This window comes from Lepidochelys olivacea (assembly GCF_965140295.1).
Source record: "Lepidochelys olivacea isolate rLepOli2 genome assembly, chromosome: 1".
Classification (NCBI taxonomy): domain Eukaryota; kingdom Metazoa; phylum Chordata; order Testudines; family Cheloniidae; genus Lepidochelys; species Lepidochelys olivacea.
The window spans coordinates 303,689,392-303,716,624 of record NC_140411.1 but is presented as its reverse complement, the minus strand read 5'-3'; the positions used below and the strand labels follow the sequence as shown (position 1 = coordinate 303,716,624).

Here is a 27,233-nt window from a genome sequence, read left to right as displayed (position 1 = left end):
CAGAGTTCACAGCCTTGCAGCTTGCAGTATTGCCCTACCAAAGGCAGCATCATACTGGAGCTTGCTGGGTAAACACATAATGAGATGCGAACGTGTGGATGGATGACCAGGTGGCAGCCTGACAGATTTCTTGGATCGGCACCTGCACCAGGAAGACCGCCGATGACACCTAGTCGAGTGAGCAGTCACATTGCCAGCGGGGGCACCTTTGCCAGCTCTTAGCAGTAGCGGATGCAGGCCCTGATCCAAGATGAGATTCTCTGGGCAGACACTGGACAACCCTTCATCCTGTCTTTGATAGCAACGAACAACTGTGCTGACTTACGGAATGGCTTTGTTCTATCTATGGAGAAGGCCAGCACCTGTCTGACATCCAGGATATGTAGCCTGCATTCTTCATCCGTTGCATGGGGCTTTGGACAAAAGACTGGAAAGTATATGTCTTGACAAGTATGAAACTGGGAAACGACCTTCAGCAGAAAACCCAGGTGTGGACGCAGCTGGACCATATATAAGGTGGCCCCGACATGAGCGCCCTGATCTCAGACACCCTATGGGCCAAAGTTATAGCGACCAAGAAGGAGATCTTCCAGGAAAGAAGGAGGAAGGAGCAGGAAGCCAAGGGCTCAAAGGGGGGACCCATGAGCCTTGACAGCACAAGATTCAGATCTCACAGGGGAACCCGGGTCCCGGACATGCAGGTAAAGTTGCTCCAGACCTTTCAGGAACCGCACCATCATAGGATGGGCAAAGACCGACCTGCCTTGAAATGGAGGGTGGAACCCGAAATGGCCGCCAGGCTGCGATCCCTCTAAGCTACGAGCTTGGGTGGCTGCCCAGGAGTGACTGAAGTGCTGCACAGTTGATTAGCAGAGCCGCTCATATCCAGACTTCCCCAACTCACACTCACAGAGTCTCTGTGTCTACACACACACACACACACACACACACAGTCTTTCACACTCACCTCCCAACACATACTTGTGTTATTTTTGTTTGTTGTTACTTCTTGGTACTTCCTGCAATGCATATATATGCTCTGTAATTTTATTCTTTCAAAGTTATTTTAGTGTTTTGATTTGTCTATGCATTTCATAATTTTTATTTCTCTCTTACACTTAAATTTAATTCTTTGAGTAGTGAGTTCTAAAATGCCTAACCTGGCCTGGCTGGAGTAATTATCTCTATTGGTAACTTTTTTTAAAAATATACATTACATCTAGGTTTTTTGTTTTTACTGGTGGCGCACATCTGCACATTACCTCGGTGCACATAACATTTATTCTGCACATGGATGAAAAAAATAGAGAGAACATTGCCACCAGGTGTACCCTGGCTGAAGATAGCAACAGGCACTGGTGCTTAAGGTGCAGCAAATAGTCAATGTCCTGCAGCGAGGCTTCTTCAGCATGAATGTGTCGATCCGAGGCCCAACACGAGAACCGCTTCTACTTCGCCACATAGATAGCCCTGGTGGAGGGTTTCCTGCTGCCCAGCAGGACCCAGTGGACACCAGTGGGGCACTCCCATTTGTCAGTACCTAGCCATGCAGTAGCCAAGCTGTCAGGTGCACCGTTGCCAGGTTTGGATGCAACAGATTGCTGTGGTTCTGAGACAGCAGATCCGGCCGAAGAGGCAGCTGCAGCGGGATAGCTGCTGAAAGACTCAACAGCATGCCAAACCAGCATTGGTGAGGCCATGCTGGGGTTATGAGGATGACGTTCGCCTTGTCTTGCTTCACCTTTAGCAGGACCCTGTGGATTAAAGACATCGATGGGAAGGTGTACATCAGTGCTCCCAACTACTAAATCAAGAAGGCATCTGACAGGGATCCCTTCCCTGCAGAGAACAGAACATGAGGCACTTTCTGTTCTGTTTGGACATGAACAGGTCCATTTGGGGAGTCCCCCACCTGTGGGGGATTAGACTGACAACCTCTGGATGGAGCGACCATTTGGGGCAACACGAGAAGGTCCTGCTGAGGTGACCTGCCATGACATTCTTGGTTCCAGCCAGGTGGGTGGCTACCAGATGAATGGCATGCTGCAAACAAAAGTCCCAGAGGCTGAGCACCTCCTGACAAAGGGCCAAAAACCTGGCACTGCCCTGCTTGTTGATAGAATACATCGCAGCAGTACTGTCCATCAGGACCTACACCACCTTGCCTTCCAGGTAGGCAAAAACACCTGGCAGGCCAAGCGAACCGCTCTGAGCTCCCTGACGTTGATATGAAGGGCTAAGTCATGTTGAAACCACTGGCCCTGAGTGCTGAGCTCACCCAAATGGGCTCCCCAGCCCAGATCCAATGCATCCAAGACCAGGGTAAGTGACAGGGATGGGGTCATGAAGGGAACTATTTGCAGCACCGACTTGGAATCCAGCCATCAGTCCAGGGACGAGAGGACATGGCTCGACACCATGACCATTTGTGTGCCTGCAGGGGATATAGTCCGAGACAGACACATTTGCAGAGGTCGCAGATGAAGTCAAGCATGGCTGACCATGTACGCGCATGTGGCCCATCAGCTGAAAGCACGTGTGGGCCATGATGAGCGGGTGGCTATTTATGTGGGAGATCAGGTCCGACACGACTCGAGAATGCGTTTTTGGAAAGAAGGCCCTGGCCTGCAAGGAACCACTGAGATAAACTCTATGTGTTGGACTGGCATTAACATGGTCTTTTTTGTATTAGCAGGCCCAGGTTGCTGCTGGTGGAACCCACCAGATCGAAGCTCCTTTACATCTGCCCTGGGGACATGCACTTGATGAGCCTGTCATTGAGATACGGGAAGATCTGGACCCCTCAACATCTCAGGTAAGCCGCCATCACTGCCATGCAGTCCATAAACACCCTGGGAGCCGAGGACAGGCCAAAGGGCAATGTCATGAACTGGAAATAGTGCCCGGCCATTATGAAAAGCAGAAAAGCCTGAGTCAGAATATGGAGATGTGAAAGTAAGCATCCTTTGAGTCGAGAGCAGCATACCAGTCTCCCAGATCCAGGGAAGGGATGATGGAGGCCAGAGAGACTATGCAAAACTTCAACTTCTTGAGAGACTTGTTGAGGCAACGCAGGTCCAGGATGGGTCTTATGCCCCCTTTGGCCTTCGGGATTAGGAAGCAGTGGAAGCAGAATCCTCTTCCCTCCATGTCCTGAGGAAACTTCTCCACAGCCCCCAAACCCAGGAACTTTTCGACCTCCTGAACAAGGAGTTGCTCGTGAGAAGGGTCCCTGAAGAGGGATGAGGAAATGGGAGTGGGGTGGGAGGAAGGGGCAGCCAAGAATTGCAGGGAATAGCCCCAAGCTATTACATCCAGGACCCAGAGGTCTGATGTAACCTGCAACCAGACTGAGCAGTAGGGAGAGAGGTGTTTGAGGAAAAGGCAGGAAGGATCTGGGTGGCTGACTGGGGCGTCACTCTTGGGCACACCCTCAAAATGAGCGCTTTTGGCCCCTTAGATGTTTGGCGGGCCCAGGTTGTGCAAGCGAGTGGGAGGAAGAAGGGCGTCCATAAAACTCACATCCCTTCTCCTTGCAGAGCCCTAGGAGGTTGCCAAGGTCTTGGTGGCGGGGGCGGCCGGAAGGGCTTTCTAGCCAACTATGGTGTGTGCATGCCCAATGAGCATAAGGTGGCTCCAGTGTGCTTCAACCCGTGCAGCATGGCATCCGTCTGCTCAGAGAAAAGACCAACCCTGTTGAAAGGGAGGTCTTGAATGGACGTCTGCATCTCTAGGAAGAGGGCCGTCGTTTGGAGCCAGGCGCTGCACGGCAACACAATTGCTGAAGCGACCCCCTGAGCTGTCAAGTTTGCTGCGTCCCAGGCCATCTGCAGAGATCATCTGTCCGCTGCAGTACCCTCCTCCACCAAGGTGCCGAACTCTTGAGCTAGACTCTGCAGGAGGGACTCCTGGAATTTTTTAAGACCATCCCAGAGGTTAAAGTTATATCTGCCCAACAGGGCCTGAGAGTTCGTCACCCAAAATTGTCAAGATTGGATTGCTAGGGGAGGTCCCGGGGCATCAACTGCCACTGGGGATGGAGGCTTCAGGGTGGGCCCAAGTGCCTCCACTCTGGTCTCCGAACAGGCCTGTGGAACCAAGCCCAGTGCCACTGGTTGATGCTCCGACATAGCAACCGAGGTGCGCTGAAAAGGAGGCATCGTCCTGACTGGTACGCGCCATGTGCTCCAATAAGGCCACTGTGCTGGCCACTGGCTGTGCTGGCCACTGGCTGTGCTGCCACTGCAGTGCCGCAGACAACAGTGCAGGTTCTGGCAGCCAATCTTGCCAATGGGACCTGGGTGGTGGTCTCAACTGGCCCTCCGTGCTGGAGGAATTACCTTCCAGCAACCAGGGAGGGGCCGTTGATGACTGTGTCTGTTCGCTGCTCATGGCTACTGATGACCACTGACCAGACGGGGGAAACTGTTGTCAGTACCGGGGAGACCAGTGCCAAGATGGGGAATGCTCCCGCTGAGCAGGCAGTCGGGACCGACGTCTGGAGGACGACTGATGAGAGGATGAGCTGTGCCAGGAGTAGTATGGGGAGCGCCAACCCCGTACCGGTGAGTAATGCCAAGGGAATCTTGATGTGGTCTTGGCGACTGATGACACGTCTTGGACTTGTCCTGGGACCCTCAATGCGGCGGAGAGGATAGTCACTTCCTGTCCAGCGACTGGCAGTGTTCCCCTGTCCCTTGAGGGGTCTTAGTGGCTGGCTTTTCCTCTTGGGGAGCCATAGCTGAGTCCTGCAGCACCAGAGTCATCAATGGAGCTAGAGGTGAACTGTGTTCTCTCGGCACCTGGGGAGCCTGGAAGGATGATGGTGCAGGCAGGGGTGTGGGTCCCATACCGCTCCCAGGAGTCGGTGGCGGACCTTTAAAGGGGGCTGGGAGCCCCAACCATGGAGGCACGATCACTTGGTTCTGGAGTAACCTGGCAGCCAGGCCTGGGTACTTTGGTCGACGACCCTTAGGCCTTCTTGCTTGGTGCTGGGGAGCGCTTCTTAGCTTTCTTCTTCAGCACCGACAATGTCAAACAGTGCCAGAAGGAGCCGGATGCTAACGGCGCACTGCACACATAGGCCGAAGCACTCCGAGCGAAATGCCTGGACGGCCAGAAGCCGGGCAGAGGGCATACTCCATTAGGAGACCCTGAGGCGGATAGCCCTCTCCTTCTTGGTGCGGGGCCGAATGGTCTTACAAATCCGGCACTGATCCTTAACGTGCGACTCCCCCAAGCACTTAAGACAGCTGCTATGGGGGTCACTCACAGCCATAGCCTTGTGCAGTCAGAGCAGGGCTTAAACCTGGGAGACTGGGGCATGCCCTACCTGGGGCAAAGTCCACGCTGGGACCCTAACTAACAAACATTTAACAACTACTTAACCACTACTGTAACCAAACTATGTACAGAGGCCCTAAGGCATGAAGTTCACAGAGAAAAAACCACTAGCTCTTACCTATGCAAGGAAAGCACTCCAACTAACCACCACGGGCGATAAGAAGAAACTGAGAGGGCATAGGGCCGCTGGCATGATATACCGTGGCATGAGCATGGCACTCCAGAGGGTGCCACAGCCAATCCTACGAGTACCACTAAGGCAAAAATCTCCAATGACCACACATGTGGGCGTGTGCATACCTAGAATGGAATCGACATATGCAAGCGTAATGCCGAAAGACCCCGGTCGTCAGCAGGTGGGATCGAACCGGGGATCTTTGGAGCTTAGTGCATAAGCCTCTACTGCATTAGCTAAAAGCCAGCTGGCTGTTAGCTAAGGCTGTAGAGCAGACTAATTTTATCTCTCTCTTTAAGTGGTCTCAGTGCCACTAGATGGGACAGAATCCCACACCCAGGAGGTGTGTGAGTTACACAAGCACTCGAAGAAGAATTATAGATTAAGAAGCTACACTCCAGTATCCGTGATCAGACATGATCTCCAACTCCTGTACCTCTTCTAGCTCTAACATTTAAAGATGAGCATCACTGTTTCATACTAATGAGCTGGAGCCCATTCTAGTGAACAAAGCCAATCAAAAATACCCAAGCATAATGCAGAGTGTAGTTCATTTACTTCACAAGTATACTTTAGCTTTCATAACTGTATCAGACTTTGTAACAGTAATGAAGTATTAATGTGAGACCTCATTATAGCCCTCTCCTATTAAATCTTTGATAAAATGTGGTGAGATCGCTTTTATTTTGTATATGAATTAACAGGGGTGAGTATTGTTGAGATTCTACAGTACACGTGTTTTTCTTTATACTTCAGGGCATAAAGTGATCACAAGCTGGGTCAGGAAAGGTTCCCTGCATGATACAGTATCGCATAACTGATGGAATGCATTACTGGAAGAAGGCTTTGCATTCTTATGTAGCACTTTGTATAAGTCTATGCTCCTACTGTTATTGCAGACAAAATCTTTTAGAAGTTTTGTACATTTCAAGAACTGATGCTTTGTGTTACTGTGCAGAATAACCAGAGCTTTTGTTATTACAAATTATGTAGCATAGTATTACTACTCAAACTATTGACTGATTCAAACTATTATAACTGTAATCATTGTTACTGGGGATAGTATATATTTCATTCTCAATTGGTTATAATGAATGAACACATTATTGCTTGAGGTGCCAATCCTTCTCTCCCCCGAAACAAAACAAAAACACATCCCATAAACATGGACCCTTACTCACATATGAGCCCCACTGACTTCAAAGGGATACTGTGCAGAAGTACAAGACCAGCTCCCAACAGAGGCATGCCTGACTTAAAGTAGTAGAATGCAGTATTTTAATCTTCCCAGATCTAAGGTTTTAAGCATTTAATGTTTTCCATGTGGACAAAAGTCCTCGTCCCCTCTCTCCCCACTGTACACCAGTCCCACTCAGGTATAACTTCCCTCTCACTTCCACATCATATAGACTTGCAGAAGGAGAAAAACTCATTTTTAATAGATCTTATAACATATATCATTTATACACTATATAATTTTTGGGTCCCTTAGATCCTAGCCAAATTTACGTTTTTGGTGTTCACTCAAAAAACTGGGAAATTCCCAAACAAAACAACCCATTAAGTAAGGAGTAAGGTTGAAAATGTGTTTTGTGGAGTCCAACTAACATAAAAAAGCTCCTATATTACATGTAAAAACAAACACACAAAATCTTTAATAAGACTCCTCCCCCAAAAAATATTTTCTAGATTTTAAAAATAATTACTTTTTAAAAAGAGTTTTTTTGGATAACTAACAACTTTAGGCCTGTCCATTTATGCAAGTAATGAGAGAGAATTCTACTAAAAGTTAGAAAGAATACATATTGTTAGCTATTATTGATTCCGTTAGTGCAGTTAAATCACACATGAATCAGCAGCCTGTAATTTGAAAAATATCCATGACAGATTCTCTCTCCTTTAGAGTTGCCAACTATTTAATTGCAGAAAACCGAACACTCTTGCCCTGCCCCACCCCTTCCCAGAGGCCCCACCCCTGCTCTGCCTTGCCCCTTCTCTGAGGGCCCATCCCTGCTCACTCCATCTCCCCTTCCTCCATTGCTCGCTCTCTCACACCCTCGCTCATTTTCACCAGGCATGGGCAGGGGGTTGGGGTGCAGGAAGGGATGAGAGCTCTGGTTGGGGATGCGGGCTCTGGGATGGGGCTGGGGGTTTTGAGGTGCAGGGGGGGACTCTGTGCTGGGGATGAGGGGGTCAGAGTGCAGGAAGGGGCTCAGGGCAGCAGTGCGGGAGGAGCTGAGGGCTCTGGCTGGGGGTGCGCGCTCTGGGGTGGGGCTGGGGATGAGTGCTTTGGAGTGCAGGAGGGGGCTGGGGCAGGGGTGTGGGTTAGGTGCAGGCTCCGGGAGTGAGTTTGGGTGTGGGAGGGGGTTTCCAAAATGCGGCGGGGGTTGAGGTGCAGGAGGAGGTTCAGGGTGTGGGCGCCGGGCAGTGCTGACCTCAAGTGGCGCCTGGGAAATGGCAACATGTCCCTCCATCGCCTAAGCAGAGGCACAGCCAGGGGGCTCTACCTGCTGCCCCCACGCGCCACCCCCACAGCTCCCATTGGCCGCGGTTCCTGGAGTGGCGCCTGTGGGCGGGGCAGCTTGCGGAGCCTCCCTGACCGCCCCTTCACGTAGGAGTCAGACATGCCGGCTGCTTCCTGGGAGCCGTGTGAAGCTGGGCAGGGAGCCTGCCAGCCCTGCTGTGCCGCCAACTGGACCTTTAGCGACCTGGTCAGCAGTGTTGACCGGAGGCGCCAGGGTCCCTTTTTGACCAGGTGTTCTGGTCAAAAACCCGACACCTGGCAACCCTACTGTCCTTGTTGTTCAGGAACTACTGTATGGTAGGTAACAGAAGTGAAGTGAAGACCTGAAGCAACTGAATCACTAATAAGAATGTCCCAGATTGCATGTCCATTAATAGATATTTAAGATATTATAGTTAGAAGGATAGTTGACTTACAGTTTATTTTTTAAGCTACGGTTATACTTTAAATTCTTAGAGCTTTCAAACTGTTTGTTATGTTCTGTGAAAAAGCCAGTTGAGACCAGTCTGTGCCTAACGTTAATGGGAGTTATGCATACATGCTAAGGTGCGAGGAGATCCCCCATTGTTTTATTCAGGCATGTCATCAGAGCAGATACAACACACATTCATGCTATACAATTATCTGTAGAATTATGGTGGGATCATAGACAATACAGACTTGTTTCACAAAGTAAAATAATCCATTACATAGTCTATTGAAATATTTAGTCTCACTAAGTTCTCCTGTCACTCATTCAGTTATACAAAAAACACATTGTGGAAGAATGTAAACTAGCCTTGTTGCACTAAAATTCTGTTACTGTAACAAACATTTATTTAAGAAGATGATGCTGGTATTTTGACACAACTCCACATAGAAAAGGGATTTGTTAAACCAATCAGTTTCTACTCTATTAAACCTGCTTTCAGTCCTCTATAAAGGTCAGTGTGTTCAGCAGGTAATAACGTAAGAAGACTTTACTAGATTCCTATAAATAATTTTAAAAGGCTTTTGAAAAAATATATGAACTAGTTTAATATAAAGAAAGTGCAATATTTTAAAGGTCCATTTCTGTAATTATATTACTTTAATAATATACAGCCTACTGTATTTAAGTTAATTAGTAAACCTATTTCAGCAGCGATCACTAAATGTTGCTGGTTATAATTGTTAACATATACCACTGTACCAAACCAGTGTCCTGAAAGGTTCTAACAGAGGCTATAGGTAGGAGGGCACTGGTCTGTCTCCCTTCTCAGGAAGGAGGCTGAGAAAGGTAAAAGTTTGGAAACGCTTCAAACTGAATGAGATGCAGGCACAGAAATAAGAGAAGTTCCCACAGAGTCAATAGCATTTTGGATCCTTAAGATTAGCGCTCTGCAGTGGGACTGGGATCCTGTGGGTTGTGCGGGACCTGCTGCCATAATTGCCATAGCTGGAGCAGATAAATGTACTTTATTGAGGGTGGGATTGGGTGGGGGAATAAAACAGGCTGTAATTTGTGGGAAAACACGAAATCTTCCATCAGTCTGTCACAAATAGAAAAATTTGCTTTACATTGCTGAAATTCTTTTTTTTTTTAAATAAAGGTTTTAATACTTAAAATTTAAGCGAGGGATAGAAAGAGATTTGATGTCTATTATAACAGGAATTAAAGGTGTTTTCACATGGCTTAAGCAAGATTTGTTTTATTCTTTTAGTGGTAAAATTGTGTTTGAATTACATTTTTATTAATTATATATAATATATATATAAAAATAAATAAACCAACCTTTTTTTTTAATTTTTTTTTTTTTTTTTTTTAGTAGCATGGGGCAATCTGTCTCTCTTGTGGGATTTGCGGGGATCTCAGGTTTTTGCTGGTGGGAGCAGGATAATATTGCAAGAAACAATGCAGGAGCGGGTAGGAGTGACTATTGTGGGGTAGGACAAGAGTGGGATAAAAAAATAATTCCGCGCAGAGCTCTACTAAGAATCCCACATGGCACCAGTAATGATGTTTAAACAATTAAGAACATTTGGAGTGTTCACCAGGAGTCTGGGTAAATTACGATGTCACAGGACCTTAACAGGGCATTTTTGGGGCGCTTTGGGTACAGCAATTTAAAATCCATCAGCATTCAAATGCACAGGGCAAGGGGCTTGGGTCCTCTGGATGTTTCACCTTCCATCAGATGTTATTCATCAGAGTTCTAATGACCCCACAAAAAAGTGACAGTTGTTTGCCCAAGGCAAAGACCCATCAGAATAGCTGCAATGTTTTATGCAGCTCACTGAGTGAATTTCTCACCAGTGAGAAAAAAAAGTCACTATTTCTTACGCCCACACACATTGTGCACACTGGGAGAGGAAGGAGCCCTCCTTGCACCCCTCCGCAGCAGGTTGGAAGGATCCAAGCAGACAGGGGTTGGGAGACTTGGGGAAGTGAGGTGAGACGGTCAGCCAGAAAGGCATGATGGTTGCTGGGAAAAGAAAGTGGTCGTCAGAATGGGCCTATAGTGTGTAGCCCAGGAGTGGGGGCTAGAGGTTTCTAAAGAGAAGAGGAGAAACCTGTACCAGTTTCCCCTAATTTCAGCCACTGACCATCCAATCCCCCTCCCCAGGTTGTCCCCACTCACCCTGACCAGTGCATAGATGTTTCTGTCCCACCCAACCCACTACATTCTGTGCCACTAACCCCTATTACCCGTCTGTCCCCCTAATCCTGCTCTGCCTGCACCTGAGCCCTCCCCTCTCCCATCACTTCTAGGGAGCTTCTGGCACTTTCACCCAACCTCCCCAAATGCAGGAGTCATGCGCCGCCCATGGTGGGGAGATACATAGGAACTGGAAGTGGCAGAAGATGTGTGTGTGTGGGAGGGGGAGGAGGAGGTGAGGGAGGAAGAGCAAAGTGGGAACATGGAGTGGCAGAAAGTGTGTATGAAGGGAGGAAATAGAGAGGAGATGTGGAACCCAGGTCGGACAGCTGAGGGAGGAGAGAGTGTAGCAGTTTTGTTTTAAAAGGGGCATAAGAGGAAAGTACTGGGGGAGGAGAGAGAGGAAAGAATAAAGGGCATCGGGGAAGGTAAGAGATCGGGATAAGTAGAATGAAAGGATTTGTGGGAAAAGAATAGAGGAAAAAGGGGGCTACTGGAAGAACAAACAGGAATGTAACACAGCGATCCCAGATAAGAACATTCAGGCACACACTTGAAAGAAAGCGTGGGAAGCTATTAGCTTTGAGCATTCTATATCCTGTCTCCAACAAAGTGACACAGCTGTTCTGCCAGTGCTTGGAATGAAAAGATCAAAAGAACATTAAACAGATAAAAAGCCCTTCTCAGGAGAGAAGGGAGGTGTCAACTGTCAGGAGGACAGGTTGACAGTCTGCAGAGGAGCCTGAACGAGTTGGAGCTTTCCCTGGATCCAGGGAATAGTAAGCCTTAGGAAAGGCAAGCATGTGGACAGTTTAGTTTATTCTTTTTAAGATCTGTTTTCTCAAGTCAATTGGTTCTATATAAATAGTTTGCTTTAAGAAGGCAGTTTGGTTACCAGTTACCAATCTCAGTATATTTTTATTTGTGTTATCATAGCACCTATGAGCCCTAATCCTGGCTCAGGACCCCACTATGCTAGAGTCATGATTAGCACAATCACAAACCCTGAAGAAAAAAAGATAGACTGTAAGCCCCTTAGGGCAGAGGCTAAATACAAGACTTTAGACAAGAGACAGATATAGATAGACTGACAAGGGAATACAAGGAAACAATGAGACAATATTGGTCAGAATGATAAGCAGTGGCAGTAGAGTCAAGTCTTTTGTAGGAATCATGGTGTGATGCTTCTTGGGAGTACCCAGGGTTGAGAGACACCTCGCTACCAACTGCCCTTAGCATGAGGAAGTCTTGTCTGTGCTATACTGGGCGGAAATGCCCCAAATCCACCAGCCTTTGGCAACACAAACAGTTGCTTCTAGGCTTCTGCAGGCCCTGCTCTCTCTTTACAGGTTAACAATAGATACATTCCAACGCTGGAGTCCTCAGAGCTTCCTTCTGGAGTGCCCAGCCTCTGACTGATTCTCAGATTTGGCTAAGAGGAGATCATTAGTGACTTCAGTGTGAATGTTGAGTTCTTAGTTGAGAGCAAGGGACAGAAGTCAGATTGGAGATGTTGCAGGATGGAAGTGGAGTAGAGTAGCTCCAGACAGCAATTATAAACAGCATGTTCAATGAGTTTAGAAATGAAAGGGAGATGAAGTGGTAGCTGAAGAGGCAAGTGGGGTCAATGGTGGGTTCTTTAAAGATGGGTGATACTAAAGCATGTTTGTATTGTGAGAGGAAGAGTCAGAGGAGAGGTTAACAAGAAAAGTAAGGGAGGGGATGAGAATGGGTTCAAAGGAGATCAGGAGATGAAATGGGGTTACTGGGCGAAGTAGAGGGTTAGAACAGGAGAACAGATTGGAAACTTTTGCATCTGTGACCATGGAGGAGGACAGAGTTGGGATGGGAGGGAGAAAAAAGCAAGGAAGGAAGGAGAGTCGAGGGGAGAGGGAAGGTCATGTCACAGGCTGTCACGAAGGTCCTCTCGTGAATTGGTAACCAGTTAAAAGACAGGAAACAAAGGGTAGAAATAAATGGTCAGTTTTCAGAATGGAGAGAGGTAAATAGTGGTGTCCCCCAGGGGTCTGTACTGGGCCCAGTCCTTTTCAACATATTCATAAATGATCTGGAAAAAAGAGATAAACAGGGAGATGGCAAAATTTGCAGATGATACAAAACTACTCAAGATAGTTAAGTCCCAGGCAGACTGCAAAGAGCTACAAAAGGATCTCTCAAAACTAGGTGACTGGGCAAGAAAATGAGAGATGAAATTCAATGTTGATAAATCCAACATACTGCACATTGGAAACCATAATCCCAACTACACATATAAAACGATGTGTTCTAAATTAGCTGTTACCACTCAGGAAAGAGATCTTGGCATCATTGTGGATAGTTCTCTGAAAACATCCCCTCAACGTGCAGCAGCAGTCAACAGAATATGAACAGAATGTTGGGAATCATTAAGAAAGGGATAGATAATAAGACAGAAAATATCATATTGCCACTGTATAAATCCATGGTACGCCCACATCTGCATGCAATATTCAGGATGTGGTCACCCCATCTCAAAAAAAAGATATACTGGAATTGGAAAAGGTTCAGAAAAGGGCTACAAAAATTACTAGGGGTATGGAAGCTTCTGTACGAGGAGAGATTAATAAAACTAGAACTTTTCAGCTTGGAAAAGAGACAACTAAGGGGGGAATAAGGTCTATCAAATCATGACTGGCATGAAGAAAGTAAATAAGGAAGTGTTATTTACTCCTCCTCCTAACACAAGAACTAAAGGTCACCAAATGAAATTAACAGGCTGCAGGTTTAAAACAAACAAAAGGAAGTATTTCCTCACACAAAGCACAGTCAACCTCTGGACCTCTTTGCCAAGGGATTTTGAGAAGGCCAAGACCATAATAGGGTTCAAAAAGAACTAGATGAATTCCTGGAGGATAGGTGCATCATTGGCTATTAGCCAGGATGGGTGTCCCTAACCTCTGTTTGTCAGAAGCTGGGAATCAGCAACAAGGAAAGGATCACTTGATTATCTGTTCTGTTCATTCCCTCAAAGGCACCTGGCATTGGCTACTGTCGGAAGACAGGATATTGGGCTAGATGGATCTTTGGTCTGATCCAGTATGGCCATTCTTATGTTCATCTTGACAATCTTCTCTTGAAAGAAATCAGCAAGATATTATGCTGAGAGAGAAGTAGTGGCAGGATGTGGGGAGGGTTTCAGGAATGAGTCAAAGGTGGTGAAAAGTCAGCTGGGATTGAAGGAACAGAATGGCAAGATCTGAGTCTAAATCAAGACTTTCTGAGGAAACCACAGTGAATAGCAGGTGACTGCTGCCCTAGGCCCAATCTGAGAGTGGGAGAACTGTGTGATTCCACTCCAAGAAAGGTAATGGCTGAAGGCCTGAGACCTTAGGGGAGGTAGGGACACACTCAAAGAGACCAGGAGGGGTCAAAGGTGCAGTTGGGTCCTGTCACAGTTCTCAGGCTTTCTATACTGGGCAGAAGCAGCCATTTTCAGTGATACCTATGAATGTTTGAGAAAGACAAACTGCAGTGCATCTGAAAGACTGAAAGTCCTGAACACAAAGCATTGCTGTTAAAAACAAAACAACTCTTCATTGGAGGAGCTAGGGTACTTTGACTTCACCATGAGAAAATAACTTACAATAAACAGAAAAAAAATCTAGGTTAGATCTCCGAACCCCAGTGGGAACAAACTTACTCTGCAGTACGGTAAGTGGCTTTAGACCTCTTCCACACCAGAGATTTCAGGCTAACTCTCCTTTTACCAGAGTGCTGTCTGGCTTTTAGGCCTGGTCTACATGCAGTTTTGGTAACAATATAACTACTTTGGTTAGGGGTATGTTTTTCCCCCCACTCAAATTGTTATATTGGTACAACACCTAATGTGGATGCAGTTATACCACTATAAAGGGGCCTTATAGCAGTACAGCTTATTCCCCTTCCTTTGCAGTAATAACTATACTGATATAATGCACCTTTTAACCAATACAAGTGCATCCATACTAGGGGTTGGGTTTGTGTAGGGGGGAAAGAGGAATGCATCGCCTTAACTACCAGTATATATAATGTGATACAGCTTTTGTGTTTAGGCAAGCTATATATGTGCTGTGATAGGTGGAGGATAAGCTTGCCAATGGTACCTGTAAGTTTAAAAGCCACAAAGATAGAATGTTCTACTACATGAGTTAAAAGCTGCCTGCTCTGACCGAACTGATTTCTCACTCTGTTAGCATCAACCTTTCATAGTGTGTTTTCTTAAATATATAGTTAGCAAGATCAAGATTGGCAGGGTTTCTATGCACATTACCTGTTGTAGCATTAGAAATTATTATTTTTTTCTGTACTTTTCAGTTAAGCATCCATTCTCTGGCATGCTTTCTGAACAGCATATTGCCAGTTGTGCTACAGACTGCAGCTGTTTTCATATTCTTTGCTTGCCTATCTTTGCAACATGTTGTGATGAAGAAATAATAAGTACAACAAGGAGCCTGGTAGCACCTTAAAGACTAACAGATTTATTTGGGCATAAGCTTTCGTGGGTAAAGAAGTGTTTTTTACCCGCGAAAGCTTATCCCAAATAAATCCGTTAGTCTTTAAGGTGCCACCGGACTCCTTGCTGGTTTTGTAGATACAGACTAACACGGCTACCCCCGATACCATTAATAAGCAATGATGATAAGGCTCTGGGACAGAGATCAGGTCTAACTTGGCCCAGGGACCCCCAACAAAGGTCTGCTGCGGTCCCACTCACGCTTTCCCTGTAAGCACCTAGACGCAGTAGAAGGGACAGGGCGCTTGAACAGGAGAAGGGGTCCCGACCCGACACTCAGGAGCGCACCATACTCACCGCCTCTGTCGGCCGCAGCGCCGACGCCTGAGGAAGCTGCCATGCCACGGTTCGCAGATGGACCCAAGAGTGACGTGCACGCATTGGAACGGCGCCTAAACCAATAGGAAAGAGCCTTGAGGGCTCCAGCCCCACCTCCAGAACGCGGAGCTCATCAGGACTTGCAGTTTCCCGGCTCCAAGGACGCGGGCGCTAGAAGGGGGCAGGGCTATGGTTGGGCCCCGCCCCCCTGCCGCTGTACTCCGCGGGGAAACTACGCTTCCCGGCAAGCAGCGGGGCAGGGGAGGCGGGCGGCCGCTGTGAGTGGCCGGCGGGGGAGCGGGGCTGAGTCAATCACAACAATGACTTCTCGGCTGGAGCCCGAGCAGCGCGGCTGAGCCCCGCCGAGCAGCGGCAGCGGCGCTGGGCAGAGGGGTTGGCTGGGCGCTGCCGCTCTCATTGTTCGCCGAGGGACAGAACCACGCTGAGAGCATGTGGATCCCTACAGAGCACGAGAAATACGGCGTGGGTGAGTGGGGCCGCTGGCACTGGTGCCTTGCCGTGATGGGGCTGGTCCAGGTGGCGATAAGACTGGAACCCGCCCCGAAGCTCCCGGGTGGGGGCATGCCTGTGGTTCTGCCGCTGTCCGAGGAGTTTGCGAGCGGACGCTGCTGGTTCATGTGTCAGGTGGGGAGGGAGGGAATGGATTCCTGTCATCACACCCCTTTCCTCCCCCCCCCGCCCCCCCGTGCAACGAATAGCTGCAGAGATTGAAAATGTGTGTGTGTGTGTGTGGGGGGGGGGTTGTGTTATGAACAAAAAAACAGTTGGAAAGCATAAGTCTCCGTAAAGCCTGATCACCTCTGCAAAGAGTCTGTGAGGATTGAACAGCATCTCAGTAAAACAGCCCCGCCGGGAGACTCCTCTTCCCACTAGCCTCAACACCGGAGGGAGGAGAGGGGGAGAGAAAACCACACAATTGTTTAAAAATGGGTATTCTGCTTAACGGGCACGCTCAGTTTAAGCTACTGCCATCTTTCGAGACAGGCACCAGTCCGCAGTTGTATGTGTTTTTGTTTGTGTGTGTGTGTGTGTGTGTGTGTGTGTGTACAGTGTTTAATCAGGACAGTAGTTTACTTCCTATGCTAACGTTTTGTTTGGCTGTGAAATTGAGTTTATAAAGGTCTGGATTACACAGAGGCAGGGAAATGTGCTTCAGTTTTTGAAGTTCAGGATCCTGTTTGTGAGGAGGAGAGACAGCGTAGCATCGTCCTATTCGAAAGGTGAACAACAAAGGACGTTAGATATTTGACTGATGAATCTGGGTTTTCTCATCTCTTTTTTTTACCTCGGCCCCAGTTACAGAATAGGGAACGTTTCCTCCTCTTTCTCTCTGCCCCCTCCTCTTAGTTGCATACTTAAAACGCATATTTTCCTTTTCAACTATTGAATTCAGCCTGATCACCCTGATACTTTTTGGAAGGGATAAGATTTTCTGCCAGCTATATAAACAGTCCTAACAACAATAAAACAATTTTCAAATCCTAGCAATTTGATAGGGAAATAACCCACTATCGTATCTATAACACTTTTTATTAAAAAAAAAAGCTTACTGTATAAATGTTGAAAAAAAATCTATTTTATTTTCATATGGTGTGTGGGGTTTGGGATTTTTTGTTTGTGTGTGTGGTTTTTTTTTTTTTTAGTAAAAACAAAACAAAGTGACATTCGTGGAAGTCATTTGCACTCGGTTATTATTTGTTCAGCTCCGCCTGAGGGCAGGACTCTGGAGCCCATTAAACTGACTTATGAAGTGATTAAAAAGACTCATTGTAGTTTTTGACACCATCTATTAAAACCACTAATACTTGATCGGCTTTGGTGACTCGTCCTGGACAATAGCTACCATTTCACACAAATGTAATTGAGTTCCTTCGCAGATCATTGGCATTGCAAGAAACTGTCTGTATATCCAGGTTATATTTGTACATTGAGTTGTGTATGTTATGGAAAATCCACGAGGAACGTAAAGACTTTGTCTTTGTGTGTGCGTAATGTCTCTCTGTTTAACAATTAGTACAGGAGCCAAGACTCATTCAATGTGACTATGTTCCGTTTGGAGTTGATCCCAGATGTTGCTGTCTTCCAAATGTTAAATCCCACTGATGATCTCTATAATTTATTTTCTTGAGTTCTTTATGTGCCAGGTCACAGCTGGGTTGCTAGATATCGATTAGTCCTCCAGTCCGCTTTCTTTATGAGGATGGGCAGAGGCTTAAAATCCACTCTGGGATTTCCTGGAATGGCATGTAGGATATTACCAGTCAAGTATTTCAAGCTGCAGCACTCCCCTCATTTTTTGTTGTTGAGTGAAGGAGAATATTGCACAGCTGAAGCATATCTTTCTTTTTGTTGTTTACAATCTGAAAAAATGATTGTTAGTAATCTGCTTTTTTATCTACTCCCCCCACCGATAAAACTCAAAACAAAATCATTCCCCCCGTTACTTGAATAATTAGCCTGTGGCTGCTGAACAATTAACTAGTATCCTTCAGTCACATTTTTCTGTGCTAGTAAGTCTTGATTGAGTACTTAACCAAGAGCATCTAGTTGTGAATGCCAGTGTTTGCAGAAATCTTATGACTGCTGGAGAAGTATCTTTGTAATCTCAGTAAGTGTCCCATTTCCCCCACCCCCTTTGGATGACTCAAGAACAAATATAAAGATCTTCAAGCTTCCTTTGCTGCTTATATGTAATGACCAGTTCTATGTTTCTTTTTCACTTGCCTCCAAAAATCCATCCAAAATACTCCTCATCCAGTTCGTGCATCATCATTACAAACTGCTGAAATATTAACTCAGAAACCATTTCACTTGCTTTGGGAACAGTATTTTACAGTCTACATTATATAATCTTTATCCTTGCAAGAACAACACTCTGAGACAAATTTTTGTACTTAAACCACAATTGCAACACAAAGTGATGAGGTGGTATAGGGTAAAATAGTATAATATCCTCCTATGTGTATTACCTGAAGCTTCTTAGGAAGATGATTTTTATATATTCAAAATCGAATATCCTATCTCAAAGACTTGTTTAAACTATTCCTTTTCCGATCACAGGAAATGGTGTATTTGTGAACAGTTATTCTATGTTACTTTGGCATACTAAACTGCCTTGGTAAAATGGGCACATTATAAAATCCCCTTGAGAATCCTGATTAGTTGTACCAAACATATGTATCCTTTGTATGAGTGCGCAGGGCTCAGATCAATGTCAAATCTCATCTGCATTTTCAATCTGAATTTTGCAGCACATGCTGTGTGATCCATGCCTCTACTGTGGCATACCAAAATGGATGAATAACCAAGCAACAGCCACCTAGTTGCAATGAGGGACTGCTGGTAACCAGGTGGCTGTTGCTCACTCGCATAGCCTGGCTGACTCTCACTGTAAGGAGTATTTTATACATGAGTAACACAATCTTCCCCATCTTCTATGTTTATGAAACTACTGCCAGCTAGCTGCAGAGAATTCTTTTTGATTCCTTTTCACTGACCAGGTTGCTTTACTCTCAATTCAACTAATAATGGGTACTGCATACTGACTTGGTTAGGAGCATGTTAGTTATGAGTGATAGAACCTTTGCACCAAGGTTTACTAGATATAAACTTGCAGAAAATCTTAATCTTCTGCTATGAGTTGGAAACTGTCTTAAGGTTTACTCCCAGTTTGGTATGGGGCAGTTTTATCTTTCTCATGTTCTGCCTTCATGTGGAATCTGCAATATGTTGTCCTCCAGGATGCTGTTGATGAAGATCTATGCAGTATATTTTTCATTCAAGAAGTTCCTTTCTTTCTTGTTTAGGGAGGGGAAACTCTTTTCTGTTTTCTCATGCTGCTGTGTCAAACTGATAACAATACTCAAAAGAACATTGTCCAGTTACAAATAACACTTAAAGCCTAGTCTGAAGAGAGGGTAGGAGAGGTGCAACTTCGGAATTTTTGTGAGTATATCTGAAAGTGGTAGACGCATCTGGTAAACATCTTACACAAATCACAAATAGAGTTGGATCCCATTGGACTTTCATGAACTACACTGTATAATCGGCTGTAGAAGTATTAGAAGTGGTTTGATCAAGACTATACAGCAGGGATCGGCAACCTTTGGCACGCGGCCCGTCAGGGAAATCCGCTGGCGGACCCGGACGGTTTGTTTACTTGCAGTGTCCGCAGGTTTGGCTGATCGCAGCTCCCACTGGTCGCGGTTCGCCGTTCCAGGCCAATGGGGGCTGTGGGAAGTGGCAGCCATCACATCCCTCACCCCCACTGCTTCCCGCAGCCCCCATTGACCTGGTACGGCGAACCGCGGCCAGTGGGAGCTGTGATTGGCCAAACCTGCGGACGCCATGTTAGGGGGCTTAATCCTTCACCCGCTTACTTCCCTGGTCCTTCTTGCATGAACAGAGAGCAACAATAGCCGAAGTCCAAAGGTGCAAACAATTCAATGTTTATTGGGGTGAACTTCAAGCAAGCATGAGTCCAGTTTCCTTCCTTAGTGTCCCGCTTCCCAGCTCTGACACCACAGAGCCTTACCTGTGTCCCTGTTCCCACTTCCCCCCCTTATCAAAACATGATTCCCATTCCCCCCCCTTCCTGATTGACTGCAGACTATATAGTAAAACTTGAGTTTTGCTTAGCTATACCTTAACCAATCATTTTCCTGAAATGTAACTAACCAATCCTAACATATTGTAACATGATTATTTAACCAATTATATCCCACCACCTTAATTAGTTTACACCCAGCAAAATTCATTATACAGCAGACAGAAACAATCACAGAACCAGACAGCGATTATGCAGACAAAGAATAGGGAAATGGGGACTACAGTGATAGAACAACACAGAAATGAGGATTTCACATCCCAGCTATTGATAAGTGAGTTCTTGCCAGACAGGATACTATCAAACTAAATTTTCTTTTACATCTTCTAGGCATTTCCCTTTCTCTGGAGGTGATAGGCATTATCAGGACAGGATTGTGTTTCCAATAGCACCTTATTTCAATGTGACTAGTTTGGAATGTAAGGACGTGTGGGCTTTTATCTCCTGCCCCCATCGAATCTTAAAGTCCATCTCTCTAGGTTAGCCACGCTGTATTAAAGATACTCTGTTCCTTCTTTGATAGGTGGACCGCATCTCCTCTCAGAACAGCATGCTAGTTCGCTTCCCAGCTTATGGCTGCCTCTGCTGCTTAGCCAAAGATCTTAGCCTTAGAACAGAGCCTCAGACTGTCACAGTAAGAGAAGACCCTTACACTGGCAGACAGTGATTTTGATTCTTTCTTTCATACCTCTATAACTAGCTAAGTGATAAGAATATACCTAGATTAGAATATAGGCCTTTACAGACAGGCCTAAATATCTATATCCTAACAGTAAACAAACCATCCTGGTCCATCAGTGGATTTCCCTGGTGGGCCGCGTGCCAAAGGTTGCTGATCCCTGCTATATAGCTATGGCTATTTCGCACACAATAGATCAGTGAGTAGGCACATCTTTCAAAGCCAATTCTTACTGCTTGGTGCAAACCTGAGACCTGTAATTGTACTAAAGAAAATGCACTGCTTATTCTGTACATGCTGCTTAAAGAGGAGAAAGGAAGTTCAGTTGATTGCTAAATGAGTAGTTAAAATATAAATAATAGATTTACTCCTCCCCCCAGAAATAATTCCACATATTGCACAATGCCAGATCTGTCAACATTTTAGTTTGATAAATCCTGTATCTGAGAATATACTTACATTTTCTGGAACATGATCATTTTATATTGATTTAGTCACTGAATGCTGATGTTAGCCTGGGGAGTTATGGGGCATGCATGAGAGAGGAAGGGAGAGTTGGAGAAAAATTAAGAATAGCTAAACACAGTGTATCGCTTACAAGTAGCATGCTCACCCAGACAGTGCCGTCATTCGATATAGCACGGTGCACTTTTTAAACTCATACAGATAACATAAGTCCAAAGGGACTTGGCATTTATATTGTGCTGTTGAGCCATAAATCACAGTGCTTCACAAAGTGTGCAAAGGGTGAATGTCTCCATTTATAAAGGGAGGAACTGAGGGGGTTAAGTGACTTGTTGAAAATCACATAGTATGGCCATGGCAAAACTGAGAACTGAACTACCATTCAGTGTAGCATGAAAGAATTAACACAACAAAGGCAGTGTACAAATAAAACCAATGACCAGAATTCCGCATTCTTATATCCAGGTGTATCTCAAATTTCAGATATGTCCATAACTCAGTAATTTTACATTTTTAAAATATTTTCATCTTACTTAATGTCACTTCATTTGTTGGGCTCCATCAGGATTTTCTAAAGAGCTGTTGCCCAGTGGATTATTCATACAGCACCCATGCTCTGTCAGACTTAAGTTTAACCCATAACTTTCTGTATTTAAAACCATTTTTTACAGATCCAAGTTTAAATAAACTTTTCAGCTCAGAACATATTCAACCAATGATATTGGTGAAGGACAAAGATCAGGGTTGAGATTTTCAGAGCTGGCTAGGAGATTTAGCCACACAACTCCCATTGAAATGATAGAAGTTGTGTTGCTAAATATCAAAGTCATCTTTGGAAAATCTCACCTTAGGTGCCTGTGCTGATTCTGGAGTTGCGTAGCAGCCTTCAGTACTGTTGATGAGACCCAGATTAACAGATCGCTGGGCCCTAGGCAAACCCTTCAGTACTGTTGATGAGACCCAGATTAACAGATCGCTGGGCCCGAGGCAAACCCTGGCTCCCGTCTCCTGACCAGCTCCCTCGTGCAGGCACTCCTTGCAGTTCCTCGTCCAAAGCTCTGGCTGAGGTACTAGTGCAGGTGCTGGCCGCACAGCAGTGATGAGGAGGAAAAGCCCGGCCCGCCCTCTGCCCGTCTAGGTTTGGCTCCGCCCATCCTCTGTCATGACAAGGGTTAGGGCAGTGGGGCCAAAACTGAGGGAGTGGCATTGCAACCTGGTGCATGGGGGTCACAATGCCATTCACTCAGTTTTGGCCCTGCCACTCTGTCATGACACCAGGCTGGTTGGCCAAACCTGAGTGCACAGTGGGACAAGTAGCGCTACTGTGGGGCTGGCTCCTGTAGCAGTAGTTGAGCCAGACCGGCCAGAGGTGTCTAGGTTGCCTATGCATTAATCTGGCCCTGCTCTTGACCCCGAAGTGTCTGTGACAAAACAACCCAGAGAATAGTATTGGGTGATAGCTCATCAGTAAGGCTACGATTTAGTCACAGGTATTTTTAGTAAAAGTCACGGACGGGTCATGGGCAATAACCAAAAAGTCATGGCCAGTGATCTGTCTGTGACTTTTACTAAAAATACCCCTAACTAAATCTTACCTGCTGGTGAGGGGGCAAGGGGGAGAGGGTGTGTTCCAGCGGACGCTGCTGCTCCTGGGGGTGAAGGATGTCCCGGGACCCGCCTCTACTGCTCCGGGGGGGCGGGGGCGTACCGGGGCCCTGCCACCGCTGATGCTGCTCCTCCTCTGGGTGGGGGTGGCCTGGGGCATTGCTGCTGCTCCCTGACCACTGCTCTGGGGCAGCGCCCGAGACCGGTTGCCTGGGACTGTCGGAGCAGCTGCTGGGGCGGCCTTGGGGTCAGCCACACCAGCCGCTGTAGCTGCGGAAGTCACAGAGGTCCTGGAAAGTCATGGAATCTGTGACTTCTGTGACCTCCGTGAAAGAGTTGCAGCCTTGAAGCATCTCATGTGGGGTGTCGCAGAGTTCTCTTCTGTCATCTCTTCTGTTAATGGTATGTGGGAAGCTACAAAGGGAGATCATGAGAATGTTTTGTCTGCAGTGCCAAAGGTACACAGATGACATTAACCTCTGTCTGTTTCATGGAATCTGGTCGGTGCCAGTGCTGAACTTTCCAGTGCCCAGGCGTGGATGGGAACTAACGGGTTAAAGCTTAATCCAAATATGAGTGAGGCAATGCTGGGTTACATAACCCAAGGCAGTGGCAGAAGCGATAACTCCCTTCTTGAAATTATGCTTACTTTTCTGTTACTAGGTCCTGTTGAATTCTGGATGTACAAATAGCAGGTGTGGCTACAATTATTTCCTCCCACCTTTTCTGACTAATAGGGTGTGAACTCTCTTAATTAGATGTGGCTCTCACCATGATATCCATGTCTTTGTCTATCTGGTATTTCATGCAAAGAACATATATCTCCCATGTTCCAGCTACAGCACTGACTTCCAGCTTACTATATTATTATATATATATATATTATTTCTTACTATAATTCAATGTTTGTTTTGGTCTATAAAGCCTTTCATGATTTGGGTGCTTGTGTATCTTAGGGAGAACTCAGGAAAGAGACAGTCTGACAGGTAAGATCAGCTGGAACGCTTGAGCCGACAATCCTTAGATTTGAGCAGTGGACGACAAGGTATTTTCAGTGGAAATTCAACGCTGGAATTTTCTTCACTTTCTCCCCCTGGGTCTGACAGCCAGAACATTTTGATCATTTGGGTTCATTACAAGGCCTGTCTGTTTATTCAGGCTTCTGCTGTGGCGAAGGATTGCACTGGGAGGGACTTGTTTCCCTTTCTGTTGGTCTGGGAGTTCTTATTGTGTTCTCTTGTGACTGTTAACAAGTTATCTTTGCATGTGACTGCATCAGTGAAAGGTTTATTTGTTTTGGCTTTTTAAATAAAGCATTCTATCTATATGCTCTTCTTCACTTTGTTGGGGCTGCCTTCATGTGATTTCTGCTTCCCGCATTCCCAGATATCAAAAATCTTCACATTTTGGAGAAATTATTCTCCTTCTAGACAACTCGTGTCTTTTGGTTTCTCACATTGGTGACAGTAGCAGTATTAACCACATAAAAAACGTACAACTCAGTCCCTAGTTTTATCATGTTTTATCCCCTTGGTCACATAAGCAGCTTGGAAGCATCTTTGCCAATAGTCTCTTTCCTAGAGAAACATATTAGGAAACATAGATGTTGGCAGAAACTACGCACAATTAACAACTGAAAGACATGTGGATGGTGTATGGAGAATGAAAGCTCCAAGGAGTGCCACACTGACCTGACAGTTGTGTCGGATCTTTGGATGTCAAGCTGGTACCGTTTCAGATCTCTAAGTGAAAAAGATTGAAGGGGCTAAACTAGTTAAAGCTCCATGAAAATAGGGTTTCTCCATAATAATTATAGTTCTCCAAATAAAGGAGAAGGCAGGGATCTGATGTTTCTAGGATCTTGGCCACCTGAAACTCTTCACTTGAAGACCGTGCTGATCCTACTTCCAGGTGTTGCAGAGGAGTCTGTCCAAGGATTTGGGAGCTACAAATATTAGTCTGTTAAGTGCCTAGCATCAGGGACAAGGAAAGGTACCATTAGATCCTGTAATTTGTAAACAGTTTTTTCTTGACGAGAAAATGAGGCCATGTAAAATATGATTTATGCAGTGAAAGTGATCATTGCTGCTATGGAAATAGAGGCAGAACTATGCTCTTGAAGGAGCCCTAACTCTACTACAAACCACCTGGACTGGGTCAGGAAAAATAGCTGCTGAAGCTGACTGGATGTTTGTGTTCCTCCTTCTGTTGCAGTTGTTGAGGAACACTGTCCGCTTTAAAGATCACACTTCTGTCTGAAAATTGTTACCTGCTTTGTTTCATATAACAGCTAAGATTGTTACCTGTGAATGAGTAGAGGGGAAAATATCTGTTTACTTTTGTGCTCTGATGTGTGTACTGAGTTAGTGTTTTTTCACACAGCAACAATAAGGGGAACAAACAGTAGGTAGGGAAATGTGATTGTAAAATCACAAAAACGGACAGGAGTGCATGGAGGAAGGTATAGTACTTAAACTTATTTCTAACTCCCTTTAAAAATTGACTAGATCAAGTATCTGTGTCTTTTCAAAAAGAAAAGGAGTACTTGAGGCACCTTAGCGACTAACCAATTTATTGGAGCATAAGCTTTCGTGAGCTACAGCTTACTTCATCGGATGCATACTGTGGAAAGTGTAGAAGATCTTTTATACACACAAAGCATGAAAAAATACCTCCTCCCACCCCACTCTCCTGCTGGTAATAGCTTATCTAAAGTAATCACTCTCCTTACAATGTGTATGATAATCAAGATGGGCCATTTCCAGCACAAATCCAGGTTTTCTCACCCCCCCCCACCCACTCTCCTGAAATGTGTCTTTTCAGTGTTTGGGGGTTTAAGTGGTTGATCTCATGAAAGTTAATGCATAAGTGATAAGCTTGCCTGTCCCCATCTTTTTCCCCAGCAGAGGAGGAAAGGGTATGTGAGAAATGGACTCGAGTGCCTTTTCAGGTGCTTTATTTTGATGATGCTGTCACAGCTTGTCTGTGTTTGATGTTTTTTTATCTAACTGAGCCAGTGATTGTAGTGTTCCATTAAACACTGGAAACAATAGCGAGAAAGAAGAAAGTATTCGGTATGAGCAGCTTTCTTTTTAAATGTGTGATTGGTCTGTGTTCTAGGGAGCAGAAAATAGGAAAGAAAATCATTCTTCTTTAATAATTTGTATTGAACTCTCACAACCTCATATAAACTAACAACTGGAGCTGAGCCCCACCTGCTGAAGGAGTAAACCCAGAAACAGCTCCTACAGGACTGTCCAAAAATGTAAGTAATCGGAACTATGTGAAACTTCTATCCATGGTGACACAAATCACCAGGGTAGGGCTGGTATCGCTGTTGGTAGGGTTAAAATGTATCTAACATCTTTTACTCAAAAATAGGTTAGCCTTGCAAAAAAAAAAAAAATAGTCTGTACTTTATTCCACTTAGGTAGGGGTAATGAGCAGAGAATATACAAGACACTTTCTCTCGGGAAAATAAGTGTTTATCACACAAGAGGCTGTAGTACTGAGTATAAACTAATCAATGTCCTTACATGAGCTATATGAAAGACAACTGCCTCAACCCAGGCTCTCTTCAGAACACAACAGAAACTGCTTTGTATTATACAAACAGTAATGAAAGTCAACTGGTTTCTCTTATAACATGATATAGACTATGACATTTGTTGAATAGTTATATTTTATTGTGTTAAAATATTGTTAATATTGTTTGTTTGAATGGATAACAGTACAGTTTAATAAAAAGAGGATTTTTTTTAAATGTGAGTTGAGTCCTCTGTAAAGACAATGATATGAATTCCCCATTGTAATAACTTCCTATTTTTGGATGAAGTAACTTCTCTTTTATACTGTCAATCTGTGGAGTTCCTAATGTTATCTCTGATTTCATGAGCAATAACCTGCTCTCCAATTCATCCCATTAAACTAAATTGTCCACAGATGTATGTATGTAAGCTGTAACTATACATTTTTACAGGTGATAAGGGTGACTGTTATAAGGAATAATGCTAATTAACAATGATCATTTTTCTTTCAAGGACCCTACCTGCAAATAAAAATGTACCTGCTTTCTAGCAATGATGCATGCAGCTCAACAAGGTTTACCCATGATTTCTGAAATGGTGCTGCTCATGCCTTGTCCTCACCTACATTTGCAGCCAGCCATGGCCAACTGCATCCATTGTTAACACCCATTCTGAGCAATGGGCACTTCTGCTAGCACAGAGAGGTTAAAGAGTTTGATTTGCAGTCCTCTTTGCTAACTGGAAGTTCAAATTTCTCCATTTATTTTATTTGTGTAAATGACACTGGTTTTATTTTTGTATTTCTAGTTTGTGACAGCAAA

At 45.3% G+C, this 27,233-nt stretch overlaps 2 protein-coding genes across 5 annotated transcripts in view; one reads left to right on the top strand and one right to left on the bottom strand.

Moving 5' to 3' along the window:
* ZNF277 (zinc finger protein 277) overlaps positions 1 to 15,642 on the bottom strand; it is an 88,573-nt gene extending 72,931 nt beyond the window's left edge. The window contains exon 1 of the mRNA XM_084618352.1: positions 15,489 to 15,642. Coding sequence (XP_084474478.1) covers positions 15,489 to 15,531 — 43 coding nt within the window. The 5' untranslated portion in view covers positions 15,532 to 15,642. The remainder of the gene's footprint in view (positions 1 to 15,488) is intronic.
* Positions 15,643 to 15,834: 192 nt separating this feature from the next.
* Positions 15,835 to 27,233, top strand: part of DOCK4 (dedicator of cytokinesis 4) — a 420,789-nt gene continuing 409,390 nt past the window's right edge. For all 4 annotated transcript variants that reach the window (XM_084616809.1, XM_084616807.1, XM_084616808.1 and 1 more), the window contains exon 1: positions 15,835 to 15,996. In XM_084616809.1, the coding sequence (XP_084472935.1) occupies positions 15,960 to 15,996 (37 nt within the window). In that variant the 5' untranslated portion in view covers positions 15,835 to 15,959. The remainder of the gene's footprint in view (positions 15,997 to 27,233) is intronic.